Source organism: Podarcis raffonei, chromosome 4, assembly GCF_027172205.1.
Source record: "Podarcis raffonei isolate rPodRaf1 chromosome 4, rPodRaf1.pri, whole genome shotgun sequence".
In the NCBI taxonomy this organism is placed as follows: domain Eukaryota; kingdom Metazoa; phylum Chordata; class Lepidosauria; order Squamata; family Lacertidae; genus Podarcis; species Podarcis raffonei.
The window spans coordinates 75,806,037-75,827,798 of NC_070605.1; the positions used below are offsets into that span (position 1 = coordinate 75,806,037).

At 41.7% G+C, this 21,762-nt stretch overlaps 1 protein-coding gene across 1 annotated transcript in view; it reads left to right on the top strand.

Moving 5' to 3' along the window:
• The first annotated feature begins 1,472 nt into the window (after positions 1-1,472).
• EIF5B (eukaryotic translation initiation factor 5B) overlaps positions 1,473-21,762 on the top strand; it is a 30,148-nt gene continuing 9,858 nt past the window's right edge. Inside the window, exons 1-15 of the mRNA XM_053384180.1 lie at positions 1,473-1,665; positions 9,919-10,044; positions 11,095-11,179; positions 11,663-12,323; positions 13,227-13,453; positions 13,623-13,773; positions 15,005-15,100; positions 15,623-15,709; positions 16,861-16,947; positions 17,731-18,029; positions 18,858-18,965; positions 19,203-19,313; positions 20,068-20,135; positions 20,367-20,508; positions 21,418-21,549. Coding sequence (XP_053240155.1) covers positions 1,631-1,665; positions 9,919-10,044; positions 11,095-11,179; positions 11,663-12,323; positions 13,227-13,453; positions 13,623-13,773; positions 15,005-15,100; positions 15,623-15,709; positions 16,861-16,947; positions 17,731-18,029; positions 18,858-18,965; positions 19,203-19,313; positions 20,068-20,135; positions 20,367-20,508; positions 21,418-21,549 — 2,415 coding nt within the window. The 5' untranslated portion in view covers positions 1,473-1,630. The remainder of the gene's footprint in view (positions 1,666-9,918; positions 10,045-11,094; positions 11,180-11,662; positions 12,324-13,226; positions 13,454-13,622; positions 13,774-15,004; positions 15,101-15,622; positions 15,710-16,860; positions 16,948-17,730; positions 18,030-18,857; positions 18,966-19,202; positions 19,314-20,067; positions 20,136-20,366; positions 20,509-21,417; positions 21,550-21,762) is intronic.

A 21,762-nucleotide genomic window follows, 5' to 3' on the forward strand; every position in this document is an offset into this window, starting at 1 on the left:
ATCGCCACAAACTACAAGGCCCAGAATGCCTTGCGCTTCCGGCTGGGCTCTGGAAAGGCGTGTCTCTCCTAAGTGCAGAGCGGAATGGTTGCTTACCAGGCAATAAAGCCGGTGAATCATCCGTGGGTCTTATTTCTGAGTAAACGCGGTAGCGAGTGGGTTGTTACCAGTGCAATCCCTGCGCAGGTCTATTCAAGAAATCTAGTAAATAAAATAAGCCTTAACTGAGTTGGAAGGGGCTGCTGATGCCTAGGCACGCTATGCTGCGGTCGCTTTATTGGTCCATTGTTTAAACCTGTCAAAAGTTATAAGCTGCAGCCCTGTTTATCTGGTTACAAACCCTAGTTTCACTCAGCTCAGAGGCACTTGCTTCCGAGTTAATATAGCCTCGGGCAGTCATTAAAAAAAACAACAAGCATACATGATAGCATTATATAATACTGTAAATATATAGCGATTTCTGTGAGTGTCTGCTGTTTCCTGTCCGGGTTTTTTTATTTTAAAGTTAGCTGCAGCATGAGAAATGAATTAAAAATAAGACCATGCAAGCAATATAGAAAGGCACAAAGGCGGCGGAGCTTAATTCGTTTTAAAATACTATTTCAAACGTGTCCAGTGATAGGAGCTGAATGTCACCCCTATCCGTTTTACACGCATCTTTCCTCCTCTCATCACTTCATGAACTCTGCATCTGAGGGCTAAGCTTTGCTATATTCACATGGAAGCGGCTTTCCTCTTTCTATACGTCTGCGGAAAAAATAAATTCGGATTTCAATTCCTGCTTCTTCGGCACGGAAAGACACAGTTCTCAGCTGGTTTTAAGGATCAGAGGGTCCCAGATGGAAGAAACCATGGTCTGACTCCCACCCATGTATTCGAGCCTGTTCCTATTAGTTCCACAATTTCACATTGCCTGCTGTTCAAAATTCGTATTCTTTACGTGGAGCTCGCCTCTCGCTTTCTTTCTGGGACTTCAGGCAGCGTCTGCAGAGTTCCAAGGTGTCTCTCACCCACGCACCCCGGGGCTCAGTAGAGGACGAGACTAAATCGTGGGTTCGAGCCCCACGTCGGGCAAAAGGTTCCTTCATGGCAGGGGATGGGACCAGATAACGCTCCCGGTTCCTTCTATCTCTACAACTCTATGACCAAAGCGGCTTAGCTGTGTCCACGCACTGAGATGCGTATTACAGTGGTACCTCGGGTTACATACGCTTCAGGTTACATTCGCTTCAGGTTACTGGCTCCGCTAACCCAGAAATAGTACCTCGGGTTAAGAACGAACAGTTTCAGGTTAAGAACGGACCTCCGGAACGAATTAAGTACTTAACCCGAGGTATCACTGTATTTATTTCACTTAAATAAAAGCCACTCTTCCTGCTGCAGTTCCCCCTCCGACCAGAGGAGGCGCCTGCAACCGGAGAGCCCTCCCTCACTGCCGGGCGCACGTTCTTCTACGCTTCCGCGGCGCGCTGGGACGGAGGACGAACGGCGCCTGCGCGCGTCAGCGGCTGCCTGCTCCGTGGTGTCGTATTGGCCTCCCTCTCACCATATGTGCCCGGGCGCGTGTGGATGTGGCTGGCTGGGCCCTGCGCAAGGAAAAGGCGCCTGAGAGGCAGTTGCGAGCGCAGCCATGGGCAAGAAGCAGAAAAGCAAGAGCGAGGAGAGGTAACCCGACGGGGTTCGTGGCCGAGGGAGGAGGGCCATGGGGAGGTCGTGGGGTTCCTCGCTCTTATTCCCGGCCGCTGAGGGAGTCAGGCTTCCCTGAGGGGACGTTTCCCCTCATTCCTCGACGGGGTTCAGGGGAGCTTGTGGTTCTTCCACCGCCGAGGCTTGGCTGGGCCACTCGCCCCTTTCCCCTTCCCTGGAGGGCCGTGGTGGCTTGAGAGGGCCGGTGTCGCCCAGCGCTCTCGGGCGGGGGAACCTCCTCTCCGGCGGGCGCCCTTTGGGGACTCCAGCCCCTTCCTGCGCTGTCAGTCGCTAACTCGAGGTTTATGGGCAGTCGCTATTTCCCGCAGTTATTTCGATGTGCGCTCCCGTCTCCTGTTTTTCCCCCGCCGTAAAAATTCAATTTTCTCGGGCAAGTTGCTTAATTAAACGCTACTCGACCCACCTCTGCTGCAAAGCCGGCGGAGAGGCCCAAGGTTTGCAAATGGAGGTTTGACTCAGCTGCACAGCCATCCGGAAAATCTGGTGCAGTGAGCGTGTTGGGCTCGCAGCTCCCGCAATTTCTTCTGGTGTGTCCGCGTTGTGTTGGTGTCGGAGGTAATCGTGGCCAACTGCAGAGGAACCTCGACGGTTGTTTTTTTGCAGTAACCCAGGTGTTAATCGTTTTGCTGAGGAAGGCTCTTGTCCAAAAGCGCCATTCCTGAATGGAGGAGCTTTGCGATACGCCAGTGTTAGGGGACAGGATCTTCTTGCAAGTTTAAAGTACCCTAAATGAGCAAGCCTGTTGGTCAGATAAAGCTTTTATTCCCTTGGTTACAAATTTGTGGCTTTAGTTTTGAACCTGCTAGGTTTTTCAGACAGGTGGCCAAGGCAAATGCCCAGAGTCAATATACTGCATTGTGAAAGAAAAAAATTTGGGACAGGTTTGCATGGTGTGTATGGGAGTGTGATGGGAGAAGTTGAGAGAATGGGCGGGGCAGCTAAAATTTGAAGGTAGGAAGATGTGAAGTGCTTAATGTGCAAAAACAGACTAATGGAACAGCTTTTAAAAATAACTTATGGGTCACTGGTTTCTGCTCAGCCAATTTGATGCTTCATCCTGAGCAGTGTATACAATTAATTAATTAATTAATCACACCATAGATTCTGAAGTATAAAAGGAAATTGGATGGAAATGACATTAGGAAGAAAACGAAATGTGTGCAGTTTTTACTTGTTCGTTGTACCTAAGCCTTTGCTCAGTGCTTGAAGAACATGAAACAATTATATGTATAATTTAGCATATGAAACTTTGCCGTTTAGTATGTTTTTGAAATAAAGTGCAAATACTTAGTTTTTATGTAAACAGCAGCCACAAATATACCAAATTGATGGAGAATACAGAATGATGGCTACATTGCCTCCAGTATTGGAGGTAGTACAATCTGAATACTATCAGCTGGGGAGCATGAGTGGAAGACTGCTAGTGAGCTCAGGGGCTGCTTGTGGACTTTCCATAGGCGGAAGAACCGGGGAGAGCACGGGGTGGGAGGGAATCACCAGTGCTTCTGAAAGGAATTTTATCAGGCAATACTTTCTTTGAGGTCCCTTCCCTTCTCCATTAGTCATTCTGTTTTTATCCACTACGGTTTTATGTCTTGAGCTGTAGCCTGTAAGATCCAAAAGGGTATGGAAGACAAAAGAGGGGTGTAGTGGAGCACTCAGCTAATTTTCTTCATTTAAGGCCATATGCTCTGATACTCTCTCCATGATAAATATAAATAAAAGAAAAGAGGATCAGAGATAAGAAAACACATTTGATCTGAACATCTTTGTTTATGCTACACTATCGTTAAGAATTCACATCGAAACATCCTTCTATATTGCAATGCATATCAGATCATCAGAAGCCATTAGTATAAAAAGTAGATAAACTTGCTAATTATTTTTAAAAATATAATTTTTATAGCGTTTTTGTGGGTACATCTGGATCCATTGCTGTCACTTGAGGCTCAGGTGGCTTCAGTAGTTCAGAGTGTCTTCCATCAGCTTCAGCTGGTGTCCCATCTGCCCCTATCTGGACAAGGATAACCTAACTTCTGTCATTTATGCTCTGGTAACCTCTAGGTTAGATTACTGCAATGTGTGATACATAGGGCTGCTTGTGAAGATGGTTTGGAAACTCCAGCTGCATCAGAATTGGTGGCCAGGCTGCCAACAAGGGCAAGATGGTTTGAGCATATTACACGGATCTTGACCCAACTGCACTGGCTGCCAGTTCATTTCCGGGCCCAATTCAAAGTGCTGTTTTTGACCTATAAAGCCTTAAATGGTTCAGGACCGCAAAAACTAAAGGAATGCCAGGGTGGATTTGATTTAAATCAAATCAATTTAAATCACAATTTAAGACTTGTCAGTAAGACTTGATTTAAATCTTTTTTTTTACAGAAAGACTCATTCTTGCTGGTATATTCTTAATATTTACAACTGGGAAGAAGGTCCTGGAACCAGTGAACTCTTATTAGTTGACCAGCAAGCACTTCAAGGTCTTGCAAAGGACTTACACATTCCAGTTACTATTTCCACCCCTACCTCTTTGGGTTGTGTAGTGGTTAAGAGCGGTGGACTCGTAATCTGGTGAACCGGGTTCATGTCTCTGCTCCTCCACATGCAGCTGCTGGGTGACCTTGGGCTAGTCACACTTCTCTGAAGTCTCTCAGCCCCACTCACCTCACAGAGTGTTTGTTGTGGGGGAGGAAGGGAAAGGAGAATGTTAACCGCTTTGAGACTCCTTCTGGTCGTGATAAAGCGGGATATCAAATCCAAACTCCTCCTCCTCTTCTTCTTCTATATTCAGATGCCTATTCTGTACAGTTAAGTGTTAGTACAGTTGTTGGAATGCAGTGGGATTGGGAAGAGTTTGCCAGCCCTGAAATGCCTTCAGCACTTGCCTCAAGTCTGAGTTGCACAGACATGCAGCTGACATGCACAATTATTACACAAAGATCCCAAGACTTGTGGAATATTCTGCTCACAAGGTTGCACTTCCATTTTCACTTCTTCACACTTAGCTACTTGTGCAGATCTATTCAACTCCAAACAATCTATTCATTGAACCTCTTGAAATTTAGCATTTAAGAGGCAATGGGTTGATTCTGTGTATATAAATTAGCAAAGGAACAATGGAATTAAGGTTTTTTCATCAACTCTGTATGTTTATTTTATAAAAAAATTCTTGTGAAGAAAAGGCATGTTACCTGCAGACACAAATTCACACTTTTGAGAACTGCAAAAACAAGCATCTGTGATAATATCTTCTTGTTAGAAAAACTGCCCCAAATTATCTTACAGAAACCTCTGGAAGAGCATGACATTAATGGAATTCACTTACTAAAAAAATTAAACATTGCATATAAAGCCTCGTGCTACATAATTAAAAACAAATGCTTATTTACTGATGAATAGCCTTTGGACTATAATGCAACTTAAATAGAAAACTATTTTTAGAAAGATTTTTCCTCCAAAAGCATTTTATTTTTAAAAAAATCCAATTTAAATTTAAAAAATCTGATCTAAATAAAAAAAAATCAAATTTCTGTAAAAAATAATAATTTAAAAACAAAGATTGATTTTTATCCACCCTGAGGACTCCCTTTCCCCATATGAACCAATACAGACCCTGCAGTCATCATCTGAGGCCTTTCTTCATGTGCTTCCTCTGCAGTGGGTCTAGAGGGTGAAACATGAGAATGGGCCTTTTCTGCAGAGGCTCACGGTTTGTGGAATGCTCTCTCCAAGGGGGCTCACTTGGCACCTTCATTACCTATCATTAGGTGCCAGGCAAAAGTGATTCTCTATAACCAGGCCTTTGGTTAATTAACATTTTATGGCCTTTTAAATATTTTTGGCAGGATATTGGTTTGTTTTTGTTTTATTATGTATAATGTGTTTTAATTTTGTATTTTTATGTTGTGAACCGCCCTGTGATCTTTGGATGAAAGGCAGTATACAAAGAATAATAATAAATAATAATGTGTTGGCCACTGTTTGGAGAGAATAATAATTATTACTTATTTTTTATACCCCCACTCTGGGTGGCTCCCAACAGAATATTGAAAACACGACAAAACATGTTGGTTTAGTGGCAAATAGTATTCTGGTTGTTCTCACAATCTCTGTTGCATTTGCTTAGACAGTTTTCAGTTTTTGCAATATGTGGATAAAGATTGGGTCACATTAACGATGCTGGGAAGAAACAACTGACACAGTAGAAGTTGTGCAGGTGTTGAATGTCTCATTTTGATATGGAGTAGGCCTTGCCGCTCCGAAGGAGATGCCAGTGTGGCCATTCCTGGAAAAACAAACCCAACTGATTTAACTGTCTGCCAGTCAGTTTCTAGTGCAGCCAAGGTGCTCCATTTAAAGCATTGTAGTTTTTCTTCTAGATTAGTTAACCTGTAACTCTTTTTCTCCTGACTGTGCCCATCATCTGCTCTGGCTTTGCCCATTGTCAATATGCAGCTCTCAGCAGATTATCTTCCAAGGAATCTAGCCCATGAGAGAAAAAAGGTTGCCTAATTCTTCTCTACTGACTTCCTGATAAGTCTACTGCCGTGCTAAGTATATGAATGCGCCAGAATGTTGTGGCAACAATAGTTCGGTATATGCTGCATAATACTTTGCTATTGCAACAACTGCATTGGTCTGATGGGTGACTACAAGAGACAGAGCCTTCTTTGACTCAGTGGAGTCTAACCTTCACTTCCTCTAGGAATTTGCTTCCTAGAGAGACTTGCCTGGTTTCTCTTAAGTTTAAGGAGACAGGTCATGATAGTAGAGCCTTTGACACAACAATAACTGGTTTTGATTTCACCTTATTTTGTGTTTGCTGTTGTACTATTTTTAATTTTGTTCTTGTTGCTTTGTTGAGCCCTGAGCTGCTTTGTGTTTTATATAGTTATATAGATATAGATATAGGCGATACACACGTTTCAAATAAATCAATGGTGTAGTAACTGCAGACAAAACCAGAAAGCCTGAACCAGTATATGGTACTGTCATGTAAACAGTACATACCCTCCTTTAAATTATTAACATAATTTAAGTCCTAATCTACAGATTATATTTGGTTCACATAGCCAGTTTTCTGGCATCCATCAAGAGCAACAGTCAGGTCTGTGTAGATTCTTAGAAACTGAAGATACACACAAATTGAAAGGCTTTTCATTCTTTTATCTGTTAGCAATCTTCTTACATGTACATGCGCTCTACGTGGGGCTACCTTTGAAGGTGACCCGGAAACTGCAATTAATCCAGAATGCGGCAGCTAGACTGGTGACTGGGAGTGGCCGCCGGGACCACATAACACCGGTTCTGAGAGATCTGCATTGGCTCCCAGTACGTTTCCGAGCACAATTCAAAGTGTTGGTGCTGACCTTTAAAGCCCTAAACGGCCTCGGTCCTGTATACCTGAAGGAGCGTCTCCACCCCCATCGTTCAGCCCGGACACTGAGATCCAGCGCCGAGGGCCTTCTGGCGGTTCCCTCATTGCGAGAAGTGAGGCTACAGGGAACCAGACAGAGGGCCTTCTTGGTAGTGGCGCCCGCCCTGTGGAACGCCCTCCCATCAGATGTCAAAGAGATAAATAATTACCTGACATTCAGAAGACATCTTAAGGCAGCCCTGTTCAGGGAAGTTTTTAATATGTAACGCTGTACTGTTTTTAACACTGATTGGGAGCCGCCCAGAGTGGCTGGGGAAACTCAGCCAGATGGGCGGGGTATAAATAATAAATTATTATTATTACTTCCAGTCATGGACTATTTTCTTTTACATGATATAGAAAATGGAGGACTCTGAGTAGGCAGTGAGTTGGAGATTGTGTTGCAACAAGTTACTAAGGCCTTTGTGCTTACCCTCTCCACAGTCAGCTTGAGGGATTCTTGGAGCTTTGAGTTTTATTGTGCAGCTTTTGAATGTACTCCAGCACCAAGTACAATGTTTTCCTTTTTTTTCTTCCATACTGGACCTTAGAAAAGGGGGTGGGGGAGACAAAACTTGTCCTTTGCATAGGCCTTCTTCGAAATGTCCTAGTTCAGTTGGTTAAGACAGCGCCTAGGTCGTGGGTTTGATCCCTGTCTATTCCCATGTTGGGAATGTAATACTATGTTTGTAGAATTCTGTTTGGATTTTTCTTTTAAAAACAACACATACCAGGCATCCAATTTAAACAGGTATTTTATTTGCCGAACACAATTGAGTTAAAGTGTAACTCTGCCATTGATTGTTGTATAATAAACCAACACGAAGTGTTAGTTATTACATGATGTTGCATCAGAACAGGAATTTACCCAAAAATACGATTCTTTCCACTTTCCCTGACTCTTATAAAAGATAGAACAGTAAAAATAGAGGTATGCCCAACTTGGAACAACTGCAGAGGGTCTCTTTTTACCTTGGAAGATATTTTCCTAACCTCACATTGTTCCATGGACAAGAAATATAACACACAGGGTCTGAAATTGTTGGAATTGTTAACCCAACAAAATTTTTATATTCTTCATGGGAGTCCTGTAGGCAGATAAGGGTCAATATACTTATTTGAACAAACATGATGGAAGTGCTATCAACCACATTATAGTATCTCCTTCATTATTCACTTCTGAAGTGTTAGAATGAACAGAAAGTGACCACTTCCCAGTATCAGTGACCCTATTCCCAGCCAGATGGACGAGGTATAATAAAGAAATTTATTTATTTATTTATCAAATGCATACAAACAACCGCATCTGCAAGAGTTTGTGGAGAAATGCAGGGTGTAAAAAGACTGAAATGATTTCACAGACTGAACAGCGATATTCAAAAGACACTATATAGTAATCATCTGACGAGCTTGCACCAACTTTTTATGAGAAAATCTCCATACCTTGATGTCTTCCAGCAAATTGTCACAGGACTCAGGCCTTATTTGATAACTATAGGGCTCATGTGGAAGCATATCTTCTCCTGGAGCTTTATTTGATTTCTGGAAGGAAATAAGGGCCTTTATCTCATTACAGAAGACTGTTTGCCATTCAGCTAGGTTAAATAAATCCTTACACATTGCTGGTACATGTGCCTTTATTGAGGTGCATTTCCAAGTGATGCTCACTGCAGTCTTGGATGGTCGCTACAAGGTCCTGCATACAGACAGACTGTGTATTAGTGGTCAACGTCTGATGGAAGACATCACTCATTATCTGTTAGCCTGCCCCTTAAATAGAGACCCAGGATATCGCTTTCTGAAGCCTTTGTTTATGCAAGCAAGCAGATAACAACCCAGCAGAAATGGTTCAGTTTCTTTTGAGTGACAATAATAGCTTTGTAACACACAGAGTGGCCCTCTATGCACTGGCCACAAAAAAGGGAAAAAGGAGTTAGATAAAATCACTATATATTGCTGTGGTGATTGAGGCTTAATCTGAAATCAAGCTGGATTTGAGTTGTTGTTTCTGGCAATTTCTCCCTCTTGCATCATGGATGCTGGTTTATATTATGGATACTGTATATGTTATGCATTATTTTATTGCTACAAGTTTGTCATGGTGGCTAGGACAATAAACTTGTGAACGTCTACTACCACTACCACTAGATGTATGCTCTAGTGTGCTGTACACCCTTCTGTTTGTAAAAACAATGATTTAATGTCTAGTTTGCCTAAAGCTGAGGCTTTCTGACTTGTTCTGTTCCCTGCCTGCTGTGCTGGTGGAAGACACTTTTTCAGGCTAAATTCCTCTGAAAGGGCATTCCCAATTTTCTGACTCAATAGCTTGCAACAGCATCGTATCCTTATAAGTACGAGAGCTAGCAACTCTTCACATTCCGGCTGGATAGAGGAAGGTGTTGTATCTATTTCCTTGCTTTGCTTGAAATAATTCTCATGATGCAGTGTGGTGCTAATCTTCTATTAACGTAAACTTATTTAGATGTGGTCGGTATTATGTTGTGAAGGTGTTGAAATTCTTACTGAACAAATAGTTTCATTTCAGAGTGTGGTAGTTTCAGCTAAATTGTATTTTGCTTAAACCCCCCTTTTCCTGCAAGTTGCTTATGCTGTATTAATAGCTGTTCGATAGTAGTTACTCACTCTGCTGTAATCTCATCAAACAGTACAAATTACTACCTAAATCTAGTTGAATATCTTTTTTACAATGCAAGTTTCTGATATTAAAATACTTAATGTTAAGTATTAATTTGTTTCGCTTTTTAGTAAAAGTTGTTGTTTTTTAATTCTAGTGCCAAGGATGACATTGACCTTGATGCACTTGCAGCCGAAATAGAGGGTGCAGGTGCTGCCAAAGAACAAGAGCCTCAGAAGTCTAAGGCCAAGAAGAAAAAGGAAAAGAAGAAACCAGATTTTGAGTAAGTTTGCAAAATCTGTGTCTGGTAGCTCTACTCCAACAAAGATTGCAGGGAGTACAAAAGGAGGCGGCTTACTGTATGCTTATCCTTATCTGAATGAAGAACTGTTTAGACCAGTGGTCCCCAATTGGCTAAGTACTGCAGACCCCTGTTTTTCAAAAGCCAAGTCATGGACTCCCTACTTTTGAAAACTCTGCGGTAGTTTTTGTTATGTGAATAGTGCCACCATACCTTCCAACGTGTGCCAGCGCAAAACTGGGATGCACGTCTTCAGGCTGCAGTCCCGTGCGAGTCACACAGTGCACAAAAATGTGTGTTTTGGGATGCTGCAATCTTGCGTGAGATGCGTGTCTGGCTGCAACCTTGTGCATTTTGGGACACCATGTTCTCACTTGAGAGCACGCCCCCCCCAAACAGGACGTCTTAGACAGTTGACAGGTATGTGCCGAGAACCCCTTGGGTGGGTTAAGCGGTTCCCCAATTGGGAACCACTAATGTAGACAAATATGTTTTGCAGGTATAGATTTCAGAAAAGTTCCCTCCAGGAGCCAAGCCCATGCTGTAATATTGTTAGTAGTAGTTTGAGTGAGTAGGTGGGAAGAAATACTGTTCTCCCCCTCCCATCACCATGCTGATTATTGACACTTTCAGTGTTGATACCCTGCCTCTACTGAGGGAAACACATGTATGGTATCAGGCTACTGATAAATGTATGTATCACACAATTGAGCCACAGCATGGATTTGTCTGCTTGGCACCAGGGGGACAAAACTGCCTTACCCATCAATAGCCTGCTGGCAAGTTGGCCCCCGCATCTCCTGCCGTTTGCTTTATGTGAAACACCTTGGAGTAAGTAGTAAGAAGTATGCAAGAGAAATAACACGCTGCTCAAATACACATGAGCCTCTACTAGAATATAATAGACAGAAAGGTGTGGAAATCCAGAAAGCAAGGCAGCAGTACTGTAGTTACAGGACTCATCCAGTTATTGAACCTAGATTATGTGTAAGTAAGCAATACTTGAAACATGTATAATTGTTCTTATTGTAGCGAAGATGATATTTCGAAGGAGTTGGAAGAGCTGTCTCTGGAGATGCAAGGAGGGAAAGCTGAAAGAGAACCAGCTGCAATAAAGGTAAATGTCTTGGGGGGGGGATGCATTCAAAGTGTTGCACTACAGCTGAAAGCCCCAGCCAAAGCAAATTGTGAATTTTTTTTTGAGGGTGAAGAGAAAGAAGCATTTGGTACTGTCCAGAGAAGAACCATTGCATTTGGAAAACTGCCTGTCATTGTGCAGGTCTCCTTTCAAAAAAATACATTAACTTCATACAAACATTCCACTAAAGAGCAGATTCTATAAGGGCTGCATTGAGGAGTCATCTATCTATTTAAAAATAAATAAATCACAAGGTTATGTAACTGGCTTTCCAAAAGGCACTTGACACACATATATTTTTGTTCCCTAAAATCTGGTGATTTTTGTCATGAGTGTTTTTTGTAGATTAATCTGCATCCAGAGAATCTGGTTGCTGCAAATGTATTATGCTCAAGTACTGTAATATTCTTCTGTTTTCCATTGGTAATGTCTTAACTTTAAAATGATTTATTTATTTGCTAGACAGAGAATGACAGTGAAGAATTTAGCTATTCAAAACAAGATAAAAAAAAGAAAGGAAAGAACAAAACTTCCAACTTAGATGATGATGACAGTGAAGAAATGGAGGATAAGGATAAAAAGTCAAAGAAGGCCCCCAGGCCCCCAAAGGAAGCTCCCTCTGGCAGTGATGATGACAATGATGACTTTGATGCATTGCTTAAGAAAAAGAAAGGAAAACCTCAAAAATCAAATAGGAAACAGGAGCTTTCCGAAGACGATGAAGTTATCATTATCAGGAAAAGCAAAGAGCGTACACAAGCTGCGTCATCTGGCGAGAGCGGTGATGAATTGGACGAAGGCTCGGAATCGAAAAAAGGGCAGAAGAAAAGCCAGAAGGCAAAACCAGCCACTGAGGCTGAAAGTGGTGATGAAGAGGTGGACTCTTCATTCAAAATAAAAACAGTGGCTCAGAAGAAGGCGGAGAAGAAAGAGCGTGAGAAAAAAAAGCGTGAAGAGGAAAAGGCCAAATTGAGGAAACAGAAGGAGAAAGAAGATCTGGAAGCCAATAAAGAACAGGCAAAGCAGAAGGAGGCTTCAAAGAAGGCTGAAAAAGGAACCACTTCAGATCTGGTATCAGAATCTGCCACTGTGGAAAAAGGAGAAGCTTCAGTAGTAGCAGAAGGTAGGTCATATTTGTGAGAATGTGAGGAACAAGTTTGTGTGGGAGTTTATAGGAATTTCAAGATGAATGCCAGAACACTTGAACCAGTTTCCTTGTTCACTAATTGGTGATCTTTTTTGTTTCGCTTTAAGCTGGCTTTGTAGTAGGAAAATTCATTGCCTGATTTTATTTGGAGACTCTAGAAGTCGTATTGATGCCCTAGAAACGCTAGCTGATTTGCGGCCCTGATTTTCTTGACTAATGTGATTCTAAAGCATTTTGCTGAATATAATTTATGCAGTTCTTAATGCATGTGGTGAGCAAGGCTTTTGAGTGGGGGCCCTTTTCAGAAGTCCTCTGTGTTGAAAACTATATCATTGCTAGTACTTAGGAACTTCAGAAACTGCCAAGGACAGTCTGTTTGGGGAAGACCAAACATTGACGGCTCCTCCAGACAGTCTGTTCTTTGCATTCATCTAGATTTGCTTGCACAAAACATATGTGGTGGTTAGCCTATGTTTGGGCTTATTGAGGTCATTCATTCTGGGTTGGTTATAAATGAGCATTCATCTTGCTTTGCTTGTGGGGTGCTAACATGTCTTCCTATTAATCATTAGTTTGTCCCACACATCTTGTCCTTCCCATCACTTTCCAAATGGCAAAAAGTCTGTTTCTTTTTTAAAGTGGATTTACTTTGCACTTTAGAGCACTTTAATACACTTTACACAAACCTAAATTTCCGGTATGTGCTTGAATCCCTTCACAAAATTGTGACAGTCTGGAGGGATCCCGAGAGCCTAGAATGCATGCAGAGGGCTTTTCATGCTCCTAAAGGGTCAGTGGCACCCCTACATTTTGTCGATTTTCTCTTTAGTTTTCTTTGTTTTTAAATTCTGCAAATGGATAACTGACTTTCTTGTTTAGGCGATGACAATGAAGGAGAGAAAAAGAAGAAAGAGAAAGACAAAAAGAAAAAGAAAGGGGAGAAAGAAGAAAAAGAAAAAGAGAAGAAAAAAGGTCCAAGTAAGGCCACAGTTAAAGCAATGCAAGAAGCCTTGGCTAAGCTGAAAGAGGAAGAGGAAAGGGCAAAGAGGGAGGAAGAGGAACGGATAAAACGGCTGGAAGAGCTGGAAGCCAAGCGTCAAGAAGAGGTACTGCTTGTATTTATATAGGAAGGGGAAAGGATAATGGAGGCCCACACCTGTATGCTTTTGACTTTGAAAGGAGATTGCAGCCCCGTTAAAGGGGAGCCTGCTGCCAAGGAATGGCTATTCTATGCGTTCTGGAAAGCATTGTGTATGAATATTTGCTTCTTTATAGGAACGCTTGGAGCAAGAAAGAAAGGAAAGGAAGAAACAAAAAGAAAAGGAGAGGAAAGAGCGATTGAAGAAGGAGGGGAAGCTTTTAACTAAATCTCAGAAAGAAGCTAGAGCCAGAGCAGAGGCTACTCTTAAACTACTGCAAGCTCAAGGTAAGGATTGTGATGCACACTAACCTTCTAACTACCGTATTTTTTGCACCATAACACTCACTTTTTTACTCCTAAAAAGTAAGGGGAAATGTCTGTGCGTGTTATGGAGGGAATGCCTACGGGTGGCGTGCCTACGGATTTTCCTCCTCTAAAAACTACGTGCGTGTTATGGTCGGGTGCGTGTTATAGAGCGAAAAATACGGTACTTTCCTGTATGTAGATAAAAATGCTGTGGAGTCTTTGCCAGTTTTTGGAAGCTGAGGAGGAATTAAACAATGGGCTCTTATCTGAAATTTTGCTTTCGGCAGCTGGAGAAGAGAGTTAAACATGAGCAGGAGTCTTTATTTAGAAGTAATGCAAACTCCAAACCACCCAATTGCAGGTGGTCCTATGAACCTGTCCTCTTTTTATAAGATACTAGCTTCCTGACACTGCAATCCTATGCACCCTTGGAGCTAACTTTTATTGAACTAAGTAGGACTGACTTCTGAATAAACATGCTTTGACTTAAGCTGCACATCTGTAAGTCACATACAACTGAAATATTTTAAAAGCACCCACCTTAGTATTATTACTTTAAAACTAGCAAATTAAGTGGTTTGCATAAAAAGTCCCCGGAGCCCTACAGTGGAGGTGGGTGAACTGCAGAAAAAATGGTTCATTAAAAAAATGATATGTTAGTTGACTTGTCTTGAGTGTCTTTGCAGAAGAGCTGAACTATGAAAGCCAATTAGGGTTTGAAACCATAATTATTTAGAAATGTTTTCTGAGGCTCTTTATTCTGTTGTGGCACAGATGTCGTGTGGGAAACATCTTGCTCATTATCCTGTGACAAATTTCTTATCCCCTGCAAACAGCTTGAAGGCTTGGGAGCCCTCAGTTACTTCCCTTAACTCAATCAGTGCTAAGGCTTGTTTGGGTCAAGATGTTCAAACTTTTACCCAATGTGTAATCAACTTCCCTGGTCAACAGCCAGGGATGATGGAAGTTCTAGTTCAATAACCTCTGGAGGGCAAAATGTTAACTACTCTACTTGACATTACTGCATTGCAGGGGGTTGGACTAGATGACCCTAGGGGTCCCTTCCAACTCTATGATTCTATGATACTCCTGCATTATCCTGTGTTGTTCATTCACAAATCCAGCTGCAGGTCACCAAATGGATTGCATTTCAGTGTTACATTAAATTTTAGTAATAATAAAAATAAATGTTTTTGTTGCTACTTGGCAGGTGTTGAGGTGCCATCCAAAGATTCTGTGCCAAAGAAAAGGCCAATATATGAAGACAAAAAGAAAAAGAAACAACAGCAGCAGGAAAACAAAGAAGGTAAAGATCTTGTTTCTGCAGTACTTTTAAAAATAAAGATTAAAAAAAGTCAAACATAATGTCAGCCCTTCCTGTCTACTATGTTTCAAACCACCTTCCCCTTTATGATATCACAGAGAAAACTGGTATTCCTGTGTAACTTTGGGGCTGCATATTTAAAAGCCAGCGGAATTCTTGACTGACTTTTGAAAAAAGAATTTTTATCAAGAACCCTGAATTTTCTCTAATCAGACTTCGTTAACAAGACTTTATAGACCGAATTCCCCAAAACTTCATGTTAGACTGGCAGTGATCGGTTCTTTTCTCAGTATTGTATACACTGAAGAGTGGAAGGAATTGTATGCTAGTAAGAGTCAAGAGGCCTTTAATTACAGTGTATTTATTTTGGGAGAGAGTTGAATTTTGCAGGACCAGTAATGTACTTACGGTTGCAGTAGCTTTGTTCTGGGCAAATAAAATGCATCTTTGTGGTTGGCCTTCTTACTACAGCAAAGCTGTAGTCATTTTCTCTTGTGATTTTAGAAATTATAGAGTTGACTTCCCCAACTGAAGAAGCTGTAGAACCAGTTACACCAGTAAAAGAAGAGATCATTCTTCCAGCAAATCCAGGTCAGTATTAAATCAGGTCTTCCATGTTGCATTTATCTAAAGCAGTAATTCCCAAACTTTCCCCTTGCTCATGGACCAGTTGAAAATTGCTGAGAGTTGTAGCAAACCACTTAATGATTCCCCCCGCCCCCATGTTGTAGAAATTGTAAAGCACTGAGCTAGAGGCAACATGATTTACATTTATATTTAATTAATTAATTTATTTAGAGCATTTGAACCCCACATTTCAGCCAAAACGGCTCTCTGGGTGGCTTACATACTACTAATTAAAACAAGAGGCCCTGCCTTCAGGCTTACAGTCGAAAAAGCACAGCAGGCAAGAGAAGTGGGACAGGTAGGGGAGAGGAAAAAAGCAAGCTCATTCGCCAGTTCTTAAATAGTAGCTCTTACAATGACCAGCTGCCATAGAAACAGTTCAGAGGCAGAGAGTTGCATGATGGAACTAGTGTTTTGGCTGATGGAACAAGCCTTGTGTCCCATCTCCCACTGAGGCTACATGATGAGATGATGCTACTAGGTGACAGTAGGCCCATAGAATTAAAATCACAATACAATAAAACATTATTTAATTTAAAAACCAACAATGAATATACAGTTAGATATCAATATAAATCTTTAATGTGGCGTATATGCCTTCTCTTCAACCACAAATCCACGGACAGGCTGTGTCGCCACACACCACCTGAATGAAGCTTGTGGGCCTTTGGTGGTACCCAGACTGCAGTTTGAGAATCCTTGATCCTAAAGCATAGAACCAGACTTCTAAAAATAATAATAATAATAATAATAATTCTTTTTCTTTAGCCTAATGTCAGGCCAGTTAAACCAGCTTTGGGAGCCATCTTTGAGGGTCAGGGGCACCATCTGGGCCATGCCCTCAATATTCCACAGTGACATGCTAACGTCACACGTGCAAGTTGCATGTCATGCATGTGACACATCAGCACGTTGTGTGGCATGTGTGCTGGCCCCCTAAATCATGAGGGGCAAGTTGGCACCCCTGTTGAGGGTACTTAGTGTTTATATTAAGCCAGTGATAGACCATCTGGCTAATTCAAGTTACGGTCCAGCCCCATACCTCCTCTGTAAACATATTGATACATTATCCTAAAATAATAATAAAACCTATTATGAAACCAGTTGCTTTTTAGTTTCAGAAGAAAGGGGGGAAGAGGAGCCTGAAGATACAGGATTAGATGACTGGGAAGCCATGGTCAGCGATGAAGAGAGAGAGAAGGGTAAGTGTCTTTTGGAAAAAGCAATGGACCACCACCTAGGCCTGAGACCTCTGCTTCTTTTTGTTCAAAGCATACCACTTCTCTCACAGAGTTGAAATGAGTGAACAAACATTGCACAATATGTACAGAACCATACTTCGGCTCGACTAAGTCCTTTAAACTGTTGTGCGATCCGCTTGGTATTGGGTTTACAGGGTTTTCAGCCAGTATCTCTGTAGTGCCCCACGCGCTAAAAGCATGAAGTGTGTGGTCCTATCAGTCAGCCAATAAAAATAATTTTGAAACCAATCTTCCTTGTTCGTTTAATCAGCGGTTCTCAATCTGTGGGTCCCCAGATGTTGTTGGACTACAACTCCCATCATCCCTGAGCTCTGGCCTTGCTAGCTAGAGGTGATGGGAGTTGTAGTTCAACATCTGGGGACTCACATGTTGAGACAGGCTGGTTTAAATGAATTCACTTAGCAGTATGACTGCGGACAAGGAGGACTTGGGGGAAAGTTGGGTCAAAAGCCTACCATGTTTCTGTTTCGAACAAGAAATTCTTCAGTATAAATAAATAAATATATAAAGTCAATAATGGGGTATGCCACAGCTTCACTTTTTGAAACACCTATACCTCCCTTATTGATTTTGCCGGTCAAGGGAAATAGGACTGAAATTCAGTGCAGGTCTGTCTGTGTTTGCATTATAATATGTGGAACTGCAGTTCTGTACACAGGTAGCTGTATCAGAATAGAACCCAGGTAGAAGTAGCCTTTTAAAATTTGCATCTCCTGTCATCAGAGAGAAAAACAGTCCGCATTGAAGTCAAGGAGCAAAATGATGTGGACGACGATGGAGATGGAGACGGCGATGACGAAGAAGATGAGAGTGAAGAGTATGAAGACGGAGAAAGTGAAGGAAGTGAAGGTGAAGAAGATGAGAAGACTTCAGATGAAAGGGAATCTGAGCCCCAAGCTGCTGGAAAACAATCTGCAGAGAAAAAGCTAAGTAAAGAACTAAGCTCTGATTCAGAAGATGATTCGGATGATGATCGCACTAAAGAAGAACGTTCCTATGATAAAGCTAAACGGCGAATTGAGGTATTTGGTCACAATCTTTCTCATGTAGTTAATACAATTCATTCTGAACAAAAGATGCTCCCTTTATTGCTCTCGCTCTTGCTCTCACTTACTTCAGTGTTCCTTTGAAACCTTTTCCATACTTTGCTTCTTTGGTGAGGATACCCAATCTTGCACAAATTGTTAAGGAGAAGGCAGCGTTTACAGCTGAAAGCAAATGTCAAAATTGTGGAACTTTGTAGCTTCTGTTGAGTTTCCAGGGTGCACCTTGGCCCAGATAAATTGCACTCACTTGTTTATCATGTATGTTTTTTGGAATAGGCTTCATTAAGTTGTCCAAGATGTAATCTTCCTCAAGTCTGTGGCCACATTGGCCAGAGACCATGGGACAGGCTACATGTAGCTACTTTGCTTCTATAACATTAGACAGGGTCAAATTACCCAGTTGTGTATATGGCCATATGTGTATATAGAAATAAAACCAGGTGTCCCAGCAAACCAAGGCTGCTGTTAAGAGCTTCTGTTTGGAACTCGCAAAAGCAGATTTCCATGGTTTTTTTCACCGTGATCATGAGGGTTCTGAGTTTCAGCCTAGGACTACTGCCTTTTGGTGTAGATGTCCTGCAATCAGTAAACTAAATGTCTGCTTAATGTGCTAACTAGGAACAAGTATTTAGCTGGAAACAGTGTTCAATGCTTTTTTCTCTGTTTACAATTATATATTTGTGTTAGGGGTAAGGACTCTTCGGCATAATTTTGAACACTCAAAATTGAGTTGCTTTCCTGTTTAACTGTCTTCATTTCTTTTTTCTTTTGACTTTAGTTGACATTGTTTGTTCTTAATTCTAGAAACGTCGTGTTGAAAACAGTAAAAATGTGAATACTGAGATACTACGAGCACCTGTTATTTGTGTACTTGGACATGTAGATACAGGGAAGACTAAAATTCTAGATAAGGTAAGGCGCAGGTGGGTTTCACGAAATAACAAGCTTTCTCTGCTAGTTAGCTAACAAGTTAACTGCCTGCTTCTACTTAAGCCTGAAATTTTGTAGTAACTTGGGACCGCTTAAAATTGCTTGATGCGAAACTGTCACCCGTGCCCTTTCAAAGCATATATTAATCAGCTCATCCAGGTCATCATTCTTGCTCCCCCCCTCCCAGTTATTCTGCTTTTTTTGTTTTGTTTCATGCAGCTCCGCCATACCCATGTACAAGACAGCGAAGCGGGAGGCATCACTCAGCAGATTGGTGCAACTAATGTCCCCCTTGAGGCCATTAATGAACAAGCAAAGATGGTGAAGACTGTAAGTAAGATCTTTCTCAGAACTCCATTGATGTGCTTTGGGAAGGAACCATTGAATTACATTATTTCTAGCGACCTCTCCTCTGCTCCACATCCCTTGTTGGAAGCTGGCACAGTTTGGGCTTGTGTCTGTTTGTCCTTTATTTAGAGTGCACCCATTTTGATAAATACCTTTATTGGCTGAAAACACCTACATTTGCAACATCAGTGCCTTAAAGTTGAGGTTCATGGTTGGCTACTTTGTTGCCCGTCATTCTTGTGAGCTGGAGTTGCCTCCTGTGCTCACATACTGTTGCGCCACAAGTCTAGCTAGAAAGCTCAAATGGGGGCAAGTCCTTGTCCTCCTATGCCAGGCATGGTCAAACTTGGCCTTCCAGATGTTTTGGGACTACAACTTCCATCATCCCTTGCTAACAGGACCAGTGGTCAGGGATGATGGGAATTGTAGTCCCAAAACATCTGGAGGGCCAAGTTTGGTCATGCCTGTTCTGTGCTATTTCCATTGCAGCACCTTGCACTGAAAGCTGTTAGCTTCTGCTCTAGAAGAGGAACTGCATCAAGTTAATGAAAACTTAGTGATGCAAGTTGTTGGTTTTTTTAAAAAAGTACTATGATTATGTAGATTGTGGATGGATTTCTTACATAGATTATGTAAGAAACCATGGCTAAAGTTCAAAATCATTGCTGAGGATATATACACTATCAAAGCTTTGGTTTGCATAAGTTTCAAGGTAGCCAATATTTCGTAATGTTAGTTTGACAGAGAGACGGTCAAGATTCCAGGAATGCTGATCATTGATACTCCAGGACATGAGTCTTTCAGGTAAGTTTGCAATATTTATATCTGGGAGTTTACCATATAATGTTTGAATACATCTATACAAGTAGAAATTAGTTAGATAATGTTCTGTGTGCCTTTCGTTTTCATTTCTAATAGTTTTGCCAAACACTTCTACAGGATAGAATTTGCTTTAGAACAGCTGCCTGTTCCTGGCAATTCTTTCTATCTTTTGCCCTTACTTATCGAGTCTACCTTTCCTCCTCAATGTTGCAGCAATCTCCGAAATCGAGGAAGCTCACTATGTGATATTGCAATTCTTGTAGTTGATATCATGCATGGTTTGGAGCCCCAGACCATTGAATCCATAAACCTGCTGAAGTCTAAAAAATGCCCATTTATTGTGGCACTCAACAAGGTAAGATGACTTTTACAGTCTTACTGATTCTGCCATAAGATCGTAAGAAGAGCCCTGCTAGATCTGTCCAAAGGCCTAGCTAGTCCAACCTCTTACTTTCAACAGTGGCAATCTAGATGCCTCTGGGAAGTCCCCAGGCAGGACATGAATGCAATATACCACTCCTTCTGCTGTTCCCCAGCAGCTGTTGCTCAGGCTGATGTTCAGGCATCGGGCCTAATGGCCATTTCCAAATGCCTTTTTGGTTTTTTTTAATATGTGTGTCTTTTACTATTTAAAAATATTTATGCCAATTGAGTGCTAAATGTTTGTTCTATCAAGGGACTCTCCTTCAGGAGCAAATCCTGTTAAGTCTGCTTGCTTTGCAAGTTTATCCTTGAATTTTAGAAAGGGAAGAGCTTTCATCCTCACTTCACTCCTGTTGTGAAGCTTGCCACTTGAAAATACTGTATTGAAACTAATGTTTTTTGGGGGCAGAGGTCTCCCACTCTTCAAATCTTGCAGCTAGGATGCATAAGAACCTAGAGCTTATTGTGTAATGTATTATTGCGTTTTTATGTATGTCAGAAGACACTCAGTGGCTGGGGTAACCCAGTCAGATGGGCAGGATATAAATAATAAAATTATTATGTAATTGTTTCCAGGCATGAGAGTTTCATTGAAATTACCCATCTTGAATAGCATTTCCATGACTTCCAATGGATGGATCTGATTCACATTGACATTTCTTTGCTTGGAAAGAGCAGCTTTCTTCATTTAAAAAAGGGGGGAACCCTGTATGTGCAAGGAAGCTGTGCATTTAGGGGCAGATGGCTCTCTGGGGTGATATGACTCCTCTACATACTTCATCAATCAATCACAGAGATGTTTCTGATTCTGTCTGGTTCTGATTCTGATCTGATTTTCAAGATCGATAGGTTATATGACTGGAAAAAAAGTCCCGACACAGATGTAGCTGCCACTTTGAAGAAGCAGAAGAAAAACACAAAGGACGAATTTGAGGAACGTGCAAAAGCTATCATAGTGGAGTTTGCACAGCAGGTCAGCTGAATTACTATCATTGCTTCCGTTAGTATTTAAAATGTATTTTGGTAGTGGGGAGACATGCAAAGGCTTCCAGTTTTTTGCTGCTGCCTTATTAGCCAACCAAAAATGTATTGACTCTCCCAAGACCATCTGTTGTGCCTCACAAATGTGGCATGAGGTTAGCAGAATATCTTCTTCTCTTTTTTCCAGCTCTATGCTTGGAGCTGG